The sequence below is a fragment of the Biomphalaria glabrata genome, chromosome 15, assembly GCF_947242115.1.
Source record: "Biomphalaria glabrata chromosome 15, xgBioGlab47.1, whole genome shotgun sequence".
Lineage (NCBI taxonomy): Eukaryota > Metazoa > Mollusca > Gastropoda > Planorbidae > Biomphalaria > Biomphalaria glabrata.
The window spans coordinates 19,059,288-19,074,375 of record NC_074725.1 but is presented as its reverse complement, the minus strand read 5'-3'; the positions used below and the strand labels follow the sequence as shown (position 1 = coordinate 19,074,375).

General features: G+C 40.1%; 1 protein-coding gene across 2 annotated transcripts in view; it reads left to right on the top strand.

The window, feature by feature from the left end:
* Positions 1–15,088, top strand: part of LOC106056415 (glypican-5-like) — an 89,287-nt gene that overhangs the window by 55,223 nt on the left and 18,976 nt on the right. For both annotated transcript variants that reach the window (XM_056011992.1, XM_013213153.2), the window contains 2 exons: positions 6,180–6,883; positions 12,769–13,028. In XM_056011992.1, coding sequence (XP_055867967.1) covers positions 6,180–6,883; positions 12,769–13,028 — 964 coding nt within the window. The remainder of the gene's footprint in view (positions 1–6,179; positions 6,884–12,768; positions 13,029–15,088) is intronic.

The following is a 15,088-nucleotide window of genomic DNA, read 5'->3' as shown; positions in this document are numbered from 1 at the left end:
TTAAATGGTTTCATCTCAATTTTGGCCGAGAAGGGGGAAGTAGCGATACCCCACAAAAAGTTGTTCCGTCGTTAGAGGTTAACAAAGGATTAAGAGATAAAAATCTCATCCTTATGGGCCTTGAACAGCTTACACACACACACACACACACACACACACAATGAGGAGGGAACTGTTACAGATGGGCAAGGCTGAGCCCAGCGTGATAAATAAATTCTCAGGTGTCAGTAGGAAAGCAAGCTGTCCCACACACAGAGCAGAGGACTCGATGTCTGATTTACACCACAATCTCATTTCATTTCCCACTCTATGCCTCTCTCTCTCTCTCTCTCTCTCTCTTTCTTTCTCTCAGTTTGCGTCTTCCCTTCTCTCTAACGTTTAACCCATAAATTTAGCTCTAGCCTAAAGTCCGTCTAATTCAAAATTAGTGACTACACTTTGAAGCGCAGCATCTTTTTTTTTAAAGAAAGTTAATATGCTGAAATAAATCTATGTAGCAACAAGTACATCTTGTCTAGATTTGTGAAACTTAGCACGTACCTTCAAGTTTTGAACTTAGTGTTGCTTTCAACATTGTTAGGGTGCAACCTTTTTTTTTTTCTCAACCTTCCTCTTCATCCTTATGCAGAGTGTCGTATGCTCTCTGGTTATCTGACTGGCCTTTTGCATAATAAATATAATATATATATATATATATATATATATATATATATATATATATATATATATATATATATATATATATATATATATATATATATATATATAGAGAGAGAGAGAGAGAGAGAGAGAGAGAGAGAGAGAGAGAGAGAGATAGATATATATAGAGAGAAATAGATAGATAGATAGATAGATAGATAGATAGATAGATAGATAGATAGATAGATAGATAGATAAAGATGAAAGATGATTCATTCATTTATTTATTTATTGAAAGCTGACAAGCCAATAGATGGCTTACGTTGAGACTGTTCTTTTCCAATGTTGTGTACATGTTCTGTCAGAAGGGGACAGTATCCAATAGGTTGTGTATGAGAACTGTCGGAGTTACTGCGTGCTGTGAGAACCGGAAAGAATCAGAGTCATAATATGACTGGTATCTGACCTGTCAGGTGTGAGTCATGGGACTCTGGGATATGTTCAGCTAGAAAAAAAAAAGTTTTGTATCACGTGACGGAGTGGTCAGGTTGTAGCCGGACTTGGATTCCGCCAACTATATACCCCTCTGACCTTTTTTTTTTTGGTTGGGGGGGATGTTTCATAGAACAGCCAATTATTGGACATACAATGGCTAATTATCTCTATTTCACCATTTAGAATATAAAGATTGCTGGTGTTAAATACATTGACTGAATGAAAAAGGTGTGGCTCATTTAAAATATTGTTACACGATCTCTCCTAATCAGGCCTTCTGTAAACACTGCTAAAGACAACACAGCACATCTAACACATCAATAACTTGACGACAAGGCTCCAAATAATCTGGTGCTTTAATAATGATCAATTAAAACAGCCAATATGACACAATTGGCAATACATCAACACTAAAAATGCTATACTGTACATCACGTACTAAACTAATAAACTCTAGTCTCTATCTCTCCCTGGACTCGTACATTCACTTCAGGACTCCACCAGGACCGACTTCATCGCAGACTAACAGTCCCGGTTTACTCGCTGTCCTGTCTCGAACTGCACTGCCTTACACACACTGTGTCTCTGGTCCACGCAGGCTTATGATCAGATGACCATATCCCGGGTCCTATTCACGTGCAAAGTTAATGCCAGTACTGTCCCTTGCCCTTCGAATATAGCACGCTAAACTGTATTACTGGCCTGTGTCACATATGTCAGCTGATCACACATAATTAACTCTATTGCGTCGCGAATAGGGTTACAGCAATATGTTTTATTTCCTATCACTGGCGGATCCAGGGGGGGGGGGGCGGTAGGGGCGATCGCCCCCCCCACTCGGCAGACCCCCCCCCCCCTCTCCCCGAAGGGGGAGGGTGGACGAATTATAGTATAGAATTCACACAATTTGTATGCGAATTTATTACTTATGTTAATAATATATACTAATTATTTATATTTCAACCTATTTTTAGATTATTTCGCCCCCCCCCCTTTTCTAGTATTTTGGCCGATTTGGTAGGGTCGGGAGGGGGCGATGGCATCAATCCTCCCCCCCCCCACCATAAACTTTCGAGTGGGGGGGGGGCGGTCCCATTTATTTGTAGAAATCACAGTTTGCTAACAGAATCAATAAAATATCTATATGATTAAAACTTGTTATTGGTATTTTAACCGGTCTTTATATAATTTCGTTCACCTGTTGGCCGATTGGAAGGGGAAGAGAAAATACCTCCACCGCCCTTCCCATCTTTGAGTGGGGGGGGGCGGTTCTACTTTTATAGAGAAATCATAGTATGTGAACAAAATTAGTCGAATATCTATATAATATAAACAGGTGGAAGTGCGATACATGCAATCAGCTTCCCCCCATCGGACAAATCAATACTTTTTCTTTTTGTATTATAGTAAGAAATTACAAAATTAAAAAAATCTGTCACTAATATAATTTATATATGCTATAAAGTAAATTCTTATATCGAGTCGCCCAACCCCTATTCTTTAATGCAAAATGCAATCAATAGCAGAAATTATAAAAAGGAGCGAGAATTAATAGTTTTTATTTTACCGCCCTTGCCCTTTCCAGACAGAGTTTGTGTAATTTGACATGAATTTATCATAACTATTTTAAGAAAGACTTTGCTTTGGAAAAGTTATAATTCAAACGAAATTTTTCAATATAACAGTCACGGTTGAGATGAGTTCAAAAGCCAGATAATCTTTTCCTAGTCGACTTTTTCCAACCTTTACTCTATCTCATATTTTTCTAGTTAAATAAATTTACGACTATAACTCATAATGTATGCTAGAATTTTATTGAATATTATTAATCGAATATTTTTTTTTCGGCGGCGATCCTCAAAACATTAATCTAAATATGTGGGGTATCTAATCTTTTCAAAGAACAAATCGGTTTTATTTGCAATGTATTAAGGGACTATAAATTCATATTAGAATATTTTTCTCATTATTCAAAAGGCACTTTATAATAGAATAAATAATGAGCTGTAGGGCACGAGAATGAGTTATTGCAGTGAAGAATGCCAGAAAACGCTTTTAGCGTCGAGGCTTCGCCCCGAACCTCACTGATGAATAATAAGCTGTAGATGTCAGGAGAATGCGTTTCTGCAGTGAGAAATGCAAGAAAACGCTTTTGGCGTCGGGGCTTCGCCCCGAACACCACTAATAAGTAATGAGCTGTAGATGTCAGGAGTAGGCGTTTTAGCCGTGAAAAATGCAAGAAAACGCTTTTGGCGTCGGGGCTTCGCCCCGAACCCCACTGATAAATAATGAGCTGTAGATGTCAGAAGAATGCGTTTCTGCAGAGAAAAATGCAAGAAAACGCTTTTGGGCTTCGGAGCTTCGCCCCGAACCCCACTGAGGAAGCTTACGGCGCTCTCCCAGACCCCCAAGCTTGCAAGAGAAAGACTTTTTTTTCTGTTTTTTTCGCCGAAGATTGAGAAACAGTCTTATTTTATTCTCATATATCGAATTATATATGTATATATATATATATATATATATATATATATATATATATATATATATATATATATATATATATGCTATACGAACGTTTATGCATAGGGTTAGGGTTTACTGGGCGTTAGGGTTAGGGTTTGGAAAAAAATCGCCCCCCCCCCCACTCCAAAGTTCTGGATCCGCCAGTGTTTCCTATATATACTCCCCGCTTTTATAATAACAATAAAAAAAAGTGTCACTTTAAAAAATACTTAGGTCATGACACTGCTAGCCCCCATCCCAATACACACCTGCACAATAACAAGTACGGTACGCATAACTGACGAGGACACATTTGTACAAATACTCCTTCTCTAGTGCTATCGAATGGGTTGCCTGAGTCAGACAGGAAAACCAATGACTTGGCAGAGCTTAAGTCATTGATTAACATGCATGACTAGTTTGACCTAAGGACACGCGTAGGACGTAATCCTCTCTTTTTTTTTGAAGTAACGTCTGTATTTCATAAGATCTGTTACTGCTTAGTTAAAGCTTTGAACTCAATGGATCATGATTAAAGGGCAATCACAAATTGGATTCATAAACGAGTCAGAGCTATAAGAGATTTTAACAAATATATTTACTCCCATATTTGACGTTTACTATGAAATTGAGAAAAGATCCTTGCTTGTCACCTACTGGGCCAATGTCTTTCCTCTATTCCCCCATCCATTTTAAGTTCTGTTCAAGTCACAACGTCGTGAAGAACAAAGCACTAGAGCACTGCCATGTGATAAGGGGTGAGGTTGTTGAGTGGTAAATGGCTTGACTTCCGAACCGAGGGGTCTCGGACTCCAATCCCGATGGAGACTTTTTTTAAAATAATTTCGTGATTTTTAGGACGCCCCCTAGTTCACCCAGGTACCTAAAAGGGAAAGTAAAGTACTTAAGCCTACCTCCCTCTAAAGCTGCCAAAAGTCTTCTCTGTTTCCTTTCGTTACACCTCAAATCCTTGTTTTTAATCATCACTTCACTGTCTCTAAGTAACACGTTCCCATTGTTTTAATGAAACAACTCAAAATGTTTGCGCCCAACTCGGTGTCCTAACACTAGGGGTTGATTTTGTTCACTCCGTCATCATAAAAAAAAAAAAACGTCAATTAAGTTATCCCACTCTTTCTGATCATGGCGATGTAAAGTGGGATGACTCTGCTTCAAAGGCAGAGCCCTAGTTTTCCCCATGGATAGGCCCCGGGGAGACATCAACTTGATCGCGTTGCGTTCTAACTGGTTGTCTGTTGCTAAACGAGCCGGCTTTGGACTCCATCCAAAACGTGTCGGACGAGGCTGAGCTGAGAGCAAGATGCAGGTCCTCCATGGGAAAACGTTTCTGCTCATGCGAAAAAACAAAACAAAACTTGCATCAACTGCAATTTGTGTGGCGGGGTGGAGAATGAGGTCGGGCGGTGTTACTAGGTGAGTTTTTACTCACAAGCAAACGCGTGTATCATGTTGGGTGTGGGGGAATTAAATACCTTTGTTTTCTGGTTCAGTGTAACACTTGGTGTCGTGAACTGTTCACTGCTAGTCCACGAAATACATTTCTGTCTGCCTGGTACACATTTTGTTCACCTGTTTTCTCGGGTGGAAATTTTGCACAATTATTTTTAGTCGATGACAATACATGATTTTAAAAAAATAACCAATTAGTTAGTCAATTATTGGTAATTCATTAATTTTATATTGTATAGAAAAAGGAGTTCATCGTCATCAAACTTCAGTGAAGTGAGGGCTTGAGAGGCTCAAATCCTCTCTTGCAAAAGCCCTGGACAGAAACCCTGCTGTCTTACGTAGTTCATACATGTTGTTAATTATCATGAACGAATAATAACAAGACTCTGGCTATAAGACATGAAATCAGCTGTTTAATCTAACGCCATCTTGGTTGACAACAACAGCTACTAGGGATGTTCTACCTCAAACACCGAGTGGTGCAACCTATATAAAACACACATCAACACTTGTCACCATAAAGGTCGAGAAGGGAGTTAAATCTTGAAGTATTGAGAGTTGTGGCAGTTATTTTGTGGTTCTTCCCCTTAGATAAACTTTATCTTTTTTTTTTATTTAGCTTGTTTTGTTCTTCTTGTTGTTTTCTTTTACTGTAACGGTGAGATACTTTTTTTGAGTGGGTCACTGTAATAGGGTGGGACATTGAACGGAGGGAAAGAACTATTTATGAGAGGGGGGAGGAGCAAGATTTTCAATCCCTAGACGAACTGGACGTTAAGACGAGTTATATTTTCATGAAAATATTTTATATGCACGAAAGTAAATTTAGTTAATGAATTATCTTAAAATGAAGGGTGTTTAGTAATACCGTCGGTAAGGCCATCACCCCAATTCTGCACAGGTCCCACATATCTTGTTCTGTGGAAGGTAACGTCTTGAAGACTAATGTCTTGAGAAAGTGGAGAGATGTACGGGCAGAGAGGCCTCGTGTATACGCTTTACTACTATTAGCAATCGCTCTTGGAGTATACTCTTTACTTAGTGTAAACTCTTTCTTTGTTTGCCCTCCACAGAGCACTTACACGAGTCGGTCAAGGAGGCGCAGAATAGAATGTCCGAGAAACTGACATCATTGTACAAAATACCCAGGGACGTCCACAAGAAGATCATGGACGACTTTTTCAGTCAGCTCACCCACTACCTCAACGGCGAGGGCCGCTCTGGCATCACCGAGATCATCGAGGGCTTCTTCAGGCATCTTTTCCCTTTGGTCTACGACTACGTCATCATGGACTCGTCCAAAACCGCCCACGGCGGTCGAGAGTTCCACGCTTGCCTGATGAGCCACTACACCGCCGTGGAACCCTTTGGCAACCTGCCGGCGCACCTCGGGAAGAAAGTCTCGTTCGCTTTCCAGCGCGCTAGGGTGTTCACGGAGACCTTGAAGATAATGATCCACACGGTGAACGCCAGCGACAAAGTCACCGTGGACAACGAGTGCAAGAGGGCAGTGGCGCGGCTCCAGTACTGCTCCATGTGCAGCGCCAGGCAGGAGACGAGGCCCTGTCGTGGTTTCTGCATCAACGTCATGAGGGGCTGCCTGTCCAAGATCTCCGAAATTTCGTCCTCGTGGGACGACCTGGTCATCGCTTTTCAGAACCTCCAGGTGGGCATGTTCAAGCAGAGTACCGCCCAGGAGTTGCTCTCGTATATGGATATCAACATCACGGACGCCATGCTGCAGGCCAGCGAAGATGGACCTAGGATATACAAAGAGGTTTGTCATATTGCATTAGTCCAAACATTTTATTAGTTCATTAACGCCAGCCCAATTTTGTTTCTCCCATATGCACATTGTCCACGCGATTTCTGAAAAGATTTTAACGATCTTTAAACTATGGGAAATATTGTTGAACCATATGGGCTTATGAAGCTTTTGCTTAACAGAGCTGTTCAGTCACTGGAACTTTCCCAAAATCCCGAGTGATACTGACAAAATAAAGGTGTAAACCGATAACTTTGGTTCGGCAGCAAAGAAATTTATCAATCAACCACTGCAGCCCATTAGCATAATATGTACACACATCGTCCCCAGAACTGTCCACTAGTGATTGTGGAATCTCAAGAAGCTACCTTCGCTGGGCACAGAGTCTAGCGAAAAATTCACATTCAATTTTCTAAGTTCAACGAAAGCTCTGCAAACAAACTTTTTTCTTGCACTGGTCACGTGATACCTAGCTTTCTATCTTGTATGTCCTCTAAAAGACTCTCAAACTGCTTTATTTCCAAAGAGATCTCTCACCACCAAGGGTTACTTGCGTTCAATCTATGCAACAAGTTGTTTTGTTTTCATTTCTTATTACACTCGCCCACACACTTTCTGAAAGGTTCCTAAATGACATTGTCGAGTGGTGCCCTCCCAGGTTATCCCCCCCCCCCCCCAAACTTCGGACCACCCGTAATCATTTTTCGCAGGTAGCTCAAATCCCACAAAACCAAAAGTCAGTTCAGACCATAACCCAGTGCACATGTATTGCTGTACTTTTCAAGTAGTCTCTGCATCAATATTAATATATTTTTCTTTTTTTGTTAAATTTAACTCTACTAGTAATGTAAACCCGTCGTTAATTGGAACCATTTTCCTTGTCAGACTTTTTTTTTATATAAAGTATCATATTTATCAATGTCTAGCCCACCTTTATTATATTATGAATTAATTAATGATTACAAAAATATAGATGAAAAGATTTATTTTGCTTACTCTTTATTCATCCCTGTTGAAGATGTAGATGTACGTTGACTTCTTAAGGTTGAATGAACTGCAAGTCAGTTTTCCATTTCTGTACTACTTCATTTCTGATCATCACATAGACATGTTCATTTGAATCTTTTCAAAGCCGTCACATATTTCTTGGCGCCACTGAGCTGTTCATGTTTTTATTTTAAAATGTTAATCTAGATATTTGAAGTTGCACATATGGAACACTTACTTAATGTAGATCAGTACACTATACACTATATATGTGACAAGAATTAGGTGAGGTGTATTGCTAGCGATGATGTTGTCTTAAACTTAGTAATATAACTAATTTTTCTTTAGATCCACAACCTAGCAGTGGATAGTAAAAATGTCACGGTCTTGGAGGAAGGGATTTAAAAAATGACTTTTCTGAACGTGCTTTTTATTTTAGCTCTTTCAAAGAACCATAATGAGAAAATGTCAAGATTGTTGTTACGAAAATACTCTGACCCACTGGTACATCAACAACCGTGTACTCTACTTAACACTCTCATCATTTCATTTGATCTTGTGTAACAGCAGGTTCATGCACGCTTCATCTTGGCCTTTCTTACCCTGGGATACGTGCCCTACCCCCCTCCTATTTCATGTAGCTCGGCTTGTAAGTAGCAGGCTGGTTTTAACAAAGCTTATATCAACTCACTCTGGTAAAAAGTTTGTACACGCTATTTCTCCGACACCCAATCTCGGATCAAGTTAAAATTTTGCACAATTATTTCTAGTACCTGACAAAACAAGAATCAATTAAAAAAAACAGTTACTTAATTAACTATTAGTAATTATGTTGTTGTTTTTTGGTATCGAGCAATGGAAAGAAATTGTACTTAACAGATGTGATGATATAAGTTGAATTAGTTCCCTTTGAGGAAGCTTGAGCCTTGATTTTGAATTCAAGTCGTGCAACTTTTTTAAATGCATTTTTAAAGTGATCACGGTCACATTGATTATCCCCTTCTCTCCCCCCCCCCCTTTTTTTTTCAAAAAAAAATTGATACAATAACACTTTATATAAGCTTTTATATGTATATATATTGTTCGCTTATTATTGTTGTTGTTGTTTTTGGTTTTGTTTTTCTGGGTGGGTGGAGGGAGATTAGTGGAATGTTATTTCATCGGACAATGCCTCTAAAGAAAAAATAAGACAATTTTTTTTCATTTAAAAAAATTGAATTGTATTTGTAAACAGCAGGGAGTGGGGCGGGACTAAAACAAGGTGAGACGTCTGCTCATTGGGTACAAAGAAGAAAAAAAGATATCTTAAAACCTCTTCAGATAACTTTTGGATTACATTTTCTGAGGGCCACAGTGATGCTCTATCTATACACATTCTACTCATGACATTTCGGCAACTTTTAAATCTCATTTAAGAAGTTTATATTTAGGTGCATATAATACGCATACTTATTTTTTAAAGCATAAACGTACTTCGGCATTCATTTTCCCTAAACAGTAATGAAATCTATTTGCTACAGGAGACTAACATCATGTTATAAAAGAGGTGGATGAGTTTGAAAACGCAATATATAGGCCTATATTTCATTTTTAAACATCAGAAGACCAGATGTTGCCGTTACACTATGGTGTAGGCTATGGTTTAAATCAGATTTTCAATAGCATTTTAAGATCTAGTAGTTTTTTGGTTGCTGCTTTTTTTTTTAGATCTAAACGTGACGGACAAATAAACGGGCGGTACAGAATAAGTATTGGCTTTTCTCCTACTGTGTGTCTGATTTTTTAAAAATCTATAGCCACTCTGCAACTGCTCCTGTTTGTACATAACGACGATACAAATTGCTCAAATCCTCTGGTGTTGCTTTTAAGACTACATCAACGAATGCAGTAGAGCTCGGCATCACTTAGCTATACAATCTTCACGGAGCCTATTGAACATGGCACCGGAGGAGAAAAAAAAATGTGGAACGGAAATGCTGTCTGGAGGCCAGACTCCACCCTCCATCATAAAGATAGACACAAGGGCAACAATTTCTATTCCAGGCAAGGCTCTGATTGTGTCCCTTACATCGTTCATGCCTTATAAAAAATTCATGGGCCTCCACATTTTCGGATTGCGTCTATACACTTCGTGGGTAACGCTGTGGTTTGGAGTTTTAGCTTTATTACGACAGTGGAACCCGTTTAACTGCATTCTGCTTAAGTGCAAAACGTTTTTTTTTTAAATCTAACCTAAAGGACCTCACTTTTACCTATTAAAATTGAAGTGTGTATTTGGTAAGTCCGGATGATTACAATGTGCAGAGCTGATTCAGCTGATATTGTATATTATACTTGTTACGATCCCGATCCGGAAGGGTCACCACAGAATGTTGATCACTTCAAAGCTGCATACTTCACCTCATTGAGATACCGGATGTCCCTTTAAAAGATCTGAAAACCACCACAGAGTCCACCTCAGATAGGGGACAGGTCATCTACAGATAGGGGACAGGTCATCTACAGATAGGGGACAGGTTATCTACAGATAGGGGACAGGTCATCTACAGATAGGGGACAGGTCATCTACAGATAGGGGACAGGTCATCTACAGATAGGGGACAGGTCATCTACAGATAGGGGACAGGTTATCTACATATAGGGGACAGGTTATCTACATATAGGGGACAGGTCATCTACAGATAGGGGACAGGTCATCTACAGATAGGGGACAGGTCATCTACAGATAGGGGACAGGTCATCTACAGATAGGGGACAGGTTATCTACATCTCAAATAAAGAACTGGTGATATATATCTCAAATTTAGGACTGGTTATCTGTATCTCAGATATAGAACTGCTTATATACATCTTAGATATAGGGCTGGTTATATACATCTCAGATATAGGGCTGGTTATCTACATCTCAGATATAGGGCTGTTTATCTACATCTCAGATATAGGGCTGGTTATCTACATCTCAGATATAGGGCTGGTTATCTACATCTCAGATATAGGACTGGTTATCTACATCTCAGATATAGGACTGGTTATCTACATCTCAGATATAGGACTGGTTATCTACATCTCAGATATAGGGCTGGTTATCTACATCTCAGATATAGGACTGGTTATCTACATCTCAGATATAGGACTGGTTATCTACATCTCAGATATAGGACTGGTTTTCTGAAACCTCAAATACTGATACTTAGAACGATTAGGAAGAAAATAAAGTCGTTACAAAATGTCAGTAATGTATTTTGACGTATTGATTTAACACCTTCATGTGAAATAGATTGACAGTCTTCTGGCTTGTGCCCTTAGAAAACGTATTTGTGTTAAATAAAACAGTCAGACGGGGTCGCGGCTTTGTTGCCAATCGCAGACGTCTCAGCTAGTAGCCAGTAGGCCATTGTTTATTACGTCTGTAGGTTGAGCACTGGCTCAGCTAATGCCAATACATCAAAAAGATCACTGCCTTTTTCTGTTGTTTTTTTTTTCGCTCCGTTAGCGGGAAACCCAAATGCTGGACAGCTGTTTCTTTCTCATTCCTCTGTGTCTCCCCCCTCCGCCCACACCTTCGCCTGCTCCTCGACTACTCTAAAGCCAATCACGTCTGGGGGTAGGGGTGCACTGGCTGAGAGTGCAGAGAACAAACATGTACGTACATACACATACACCACTGGTTAGCAAGCATTGGCTCAGGAGCTGTACACAAGACAGGTTTGTACGCAATCATTAGAAAGCATTGTACACACAGTAGACTCATAGCGTTTTAAGTGTACATGAGAATTCTGTTGTACTGTCTGAGATATATGTTACACACACTGAAAGAGTGTCTAGCGGATATTGGTTGCGTATGGAAAGGCGGGGGGTGGCTTCCAAACAACTAGCCAAGGTTTGATTCCCTCCATGGCGGCTTTAAGGCGTCTGCTAATTGTGCACCTGCACATGGCCAAACAGATTGAATATAAAACAATTTAGGATGTAGCAATATGGCGAACAAAAGTGGACCGCCGATACTTCCCTTGTCCTCGAACGTCTGTACCCTAGAGCCACGGTGCCAAGTATTTGCGGCGATTGACCAGCTTGAGCAGTCACTATTATCCTTTTGAAAAAAAAAAAGATATATGCTCCTAACTCACATTTTGTTTGACTGGCAATGCTTGAGATTAATCTGCGGACATTATTTGCGTGGATTTTGAAGAGAAAATGTTCCTGTGTTGGTTGATGCTGTTGCAAAACTCGCATAGTTTTGAGTCTATGGCCCACTTCATGTTTTCGAAGCTGCTCATGTCAGAAGTAGTCTACTTATGTAAAAAAAAAATGTAGATTTTCTTAACGGTTTTCTGAGAACAAACTAGACACTAACCTCAGTTTAAACCTTTAGATCATTTTTAACACTCAGTTCTTGTCACTGTTGACATAAAGTTATAAAGACTTTATAAAAAAAAGTTTGAAAGTGGATACAGAAAATTATTTAGGTGCTGGGGAGGTAATTATACATTTGTTCAAAATGCGTTCTTTTTCTATTTCGCCCATGTCAACTCATTGGATCAAATTACTTCGAAATATGTTTCGTTCAGCCTCCCGGCCCTTCTTTTGCTCTTTTTTGGTATCACGCCGCTGATATAGTTTTAGTGACTTTCGTTCATTTTAAGTTTTTAAGTTGCTACTGTAACAACAACAAAATCACGTGGGCGACTTGTACAACTCAAATGAAATGTCTCTCAACGTCTCAGGCCTCCACCAGAATGTTTTCATCCTATTTCATGACACCAAAAACTTTGTGTTATTATTAGTCTCCGACACTGACAGGGTCGAAACTCGGCGAGGTAAAAAATAATGTCAACAATATATTATTATTCAATATTATTATTATTATATCATTATCATTAATTGTTATTATTACTTACTTACACCTCCAGGCCACGTCTCGCTGTAAAAACACTTCGGAAGATTCCAAAATGGTCTTCAAAAAATTGCCAGCACCGACACCGACCTCCTCCACGCACCCTCCCGCCAGCCACGCCAAGTCCATCAGGGCGGACATCAGCACTCTAGTATTACACCTGGAGGACTCCAAAGGGTTCCTCCACCGAATAGCCGACGGTCTGTGCAAGACACCCATCATCTATGATCAGGAGATGCAGAGTGAGACCTGTTGGAACGGATCAACAGTCGGCAGGTAGGTCAATACAATGAATTACGTATTCATCCGAACTAGGTCAAGCACCGGGGAATTTTTTTAGACATAGTGTATACTATGCCACGCATAGCATTAAAACTATATATATATATATATCTATGGCAATGTGATGATACGCATTTCGAATTGTCGGGCTCAAATCCTGTTCGACCGAGACCAGTCGTCATAGTAGGCCTTTTGGTCAGAGTGTTACAAGGTCATCTGTCGTCATCGAGAAGTACATAGAAGTCTAATTCATAAGGCGCTGGTTGTGAGTGTGTATGTGTTTCATGTGTGAATGTTGTTCGTATTTGCATCTTTATTGTTACAGTAGTTACGCTGAGGTGGTCAGTTGTAGTCAAACTGAATTTTCATTCGATTGGACCAATAAAAATCTTATCTAAACCTCTTTGACATCAAGACTTTTCCTTGAGGTACAACACGGAGCCTGGCACAATTGTGTGAGCGAGCTTGTTGGTTGAAACCACATGATATGAAGTGGTGAACCCATTGTCCAACAGGCCATTCCAAAAGCAGGAAACTTTCACCTCTTTAGTCCAAAGCCTGTCGGACGGAGGACACTGCCTCAAAAAGGAGGACATGTCCTCATTTTGGCGGACGTCTAGGAACTTTATTCGCATATCTGTTAAATTCTTGGTTAAGGGAAGTAACTCAAGTATATTAACAACAATCGTTTCTAAAAAAAAAAACTTGACAGAGGCGTAGCTAGGGGGGAGGGAGAGGAGAATATGAAAATCCCCCAGGACCCCCACTTGAGGGAAGGCACCCAAATGAGTGGGGGGTTTTTACAGTAAATATTAAATAATACGCAAAATACAGGGGTCCCCAAAGAGGTCAAGCCCCCCCCCCCCCCCGGGGTCCCTAAATGATGGCACGCCGCTGAAACTTGAGAGAAACCTTGACCTACTAAAGCCATACCTAGCGCCGCGTGTCCATTACTCAACAGCGTCTTTACATCTAAACGTCTTTGAAACATCGATAAGACAAATTGTTTTCAAATTAGACTTTCCAAAGAGTGCCTTGGACGAGGGAGAAAATAAGGGGGTCGAGATCAAGCGTTTACGTAATATTTCATTACCGTATTGATTCCATAAACTGATCATTTTATTTTTATAAAAATAGGCGTTTGATGTTCTTGTCCCCTTATTATTAATTGCTGTTGTTGTTACATTTTGTCTCAAATCTACTGCTGTGGACTAAGCCATGCGTAACTGGCAAAAAAGAGAACTTACTGATCACGGTCATTTCTGCGCTCGAAATGCAAAATATGTAGTTCGCAACTGGGACAGGGTAGCCACGTGCACTCCTTAAAACTTCGGACTAGAAGACAAACGTAGTAGTAGTAGTAGTATATAATAGTAGTAGTATTGCTATTATTATGGGACATTATTTACTTGACTTGGTCATTTGTCAAGCCAGGCAGGGGAAATAAAAACAGACTCGTCTGGTGAATTGACCGAAGGAAACACGAGTGCTGCGCGGATGAATAGTGCACTATTTTCTTGTGTCAATTACGCCACACTGTTTGCACTCTGTTGGGGGGGGGGGAGTTTTTATCTTGACTTTTGACGACTAGAAGCTGCCTAAACTATCTTACTTCTTTGGTTCTCAATAACCCCCCCCCCCCCCCCCAAAAAAAAAAAAATTTATGTGTTTGTAAAAAAAAAAAAAATTGACATGTTTCGGACGTCACTTCATATTTGAAGCCCAGACCTCCCGCAGAAAAGGGGGGGGGGTGGCGACGGTCAGGCTTCGAACCCGGGACCATTTAGACCATCGAAGCTCGAATGATAGTCCAGAGTACATACCACAGGACCACACAGGAGTACAAGCTCCCTCTTGATAGTGGAAGATGAGCACAATGTTATTTTCTCAGAATTGGAAGATAACTGTACAAATGTCTGTTTGTTGAAGTCTGGCCACCAAACGTTCATTCACTATTTGTTGAAGTCTGGCCACCTAACGTACATTCACAATTTGTCTGTTGAAGTCTGGCCACCTAACGTACATTCACAATTTGTCTGTTGAAGTCTGGCCAC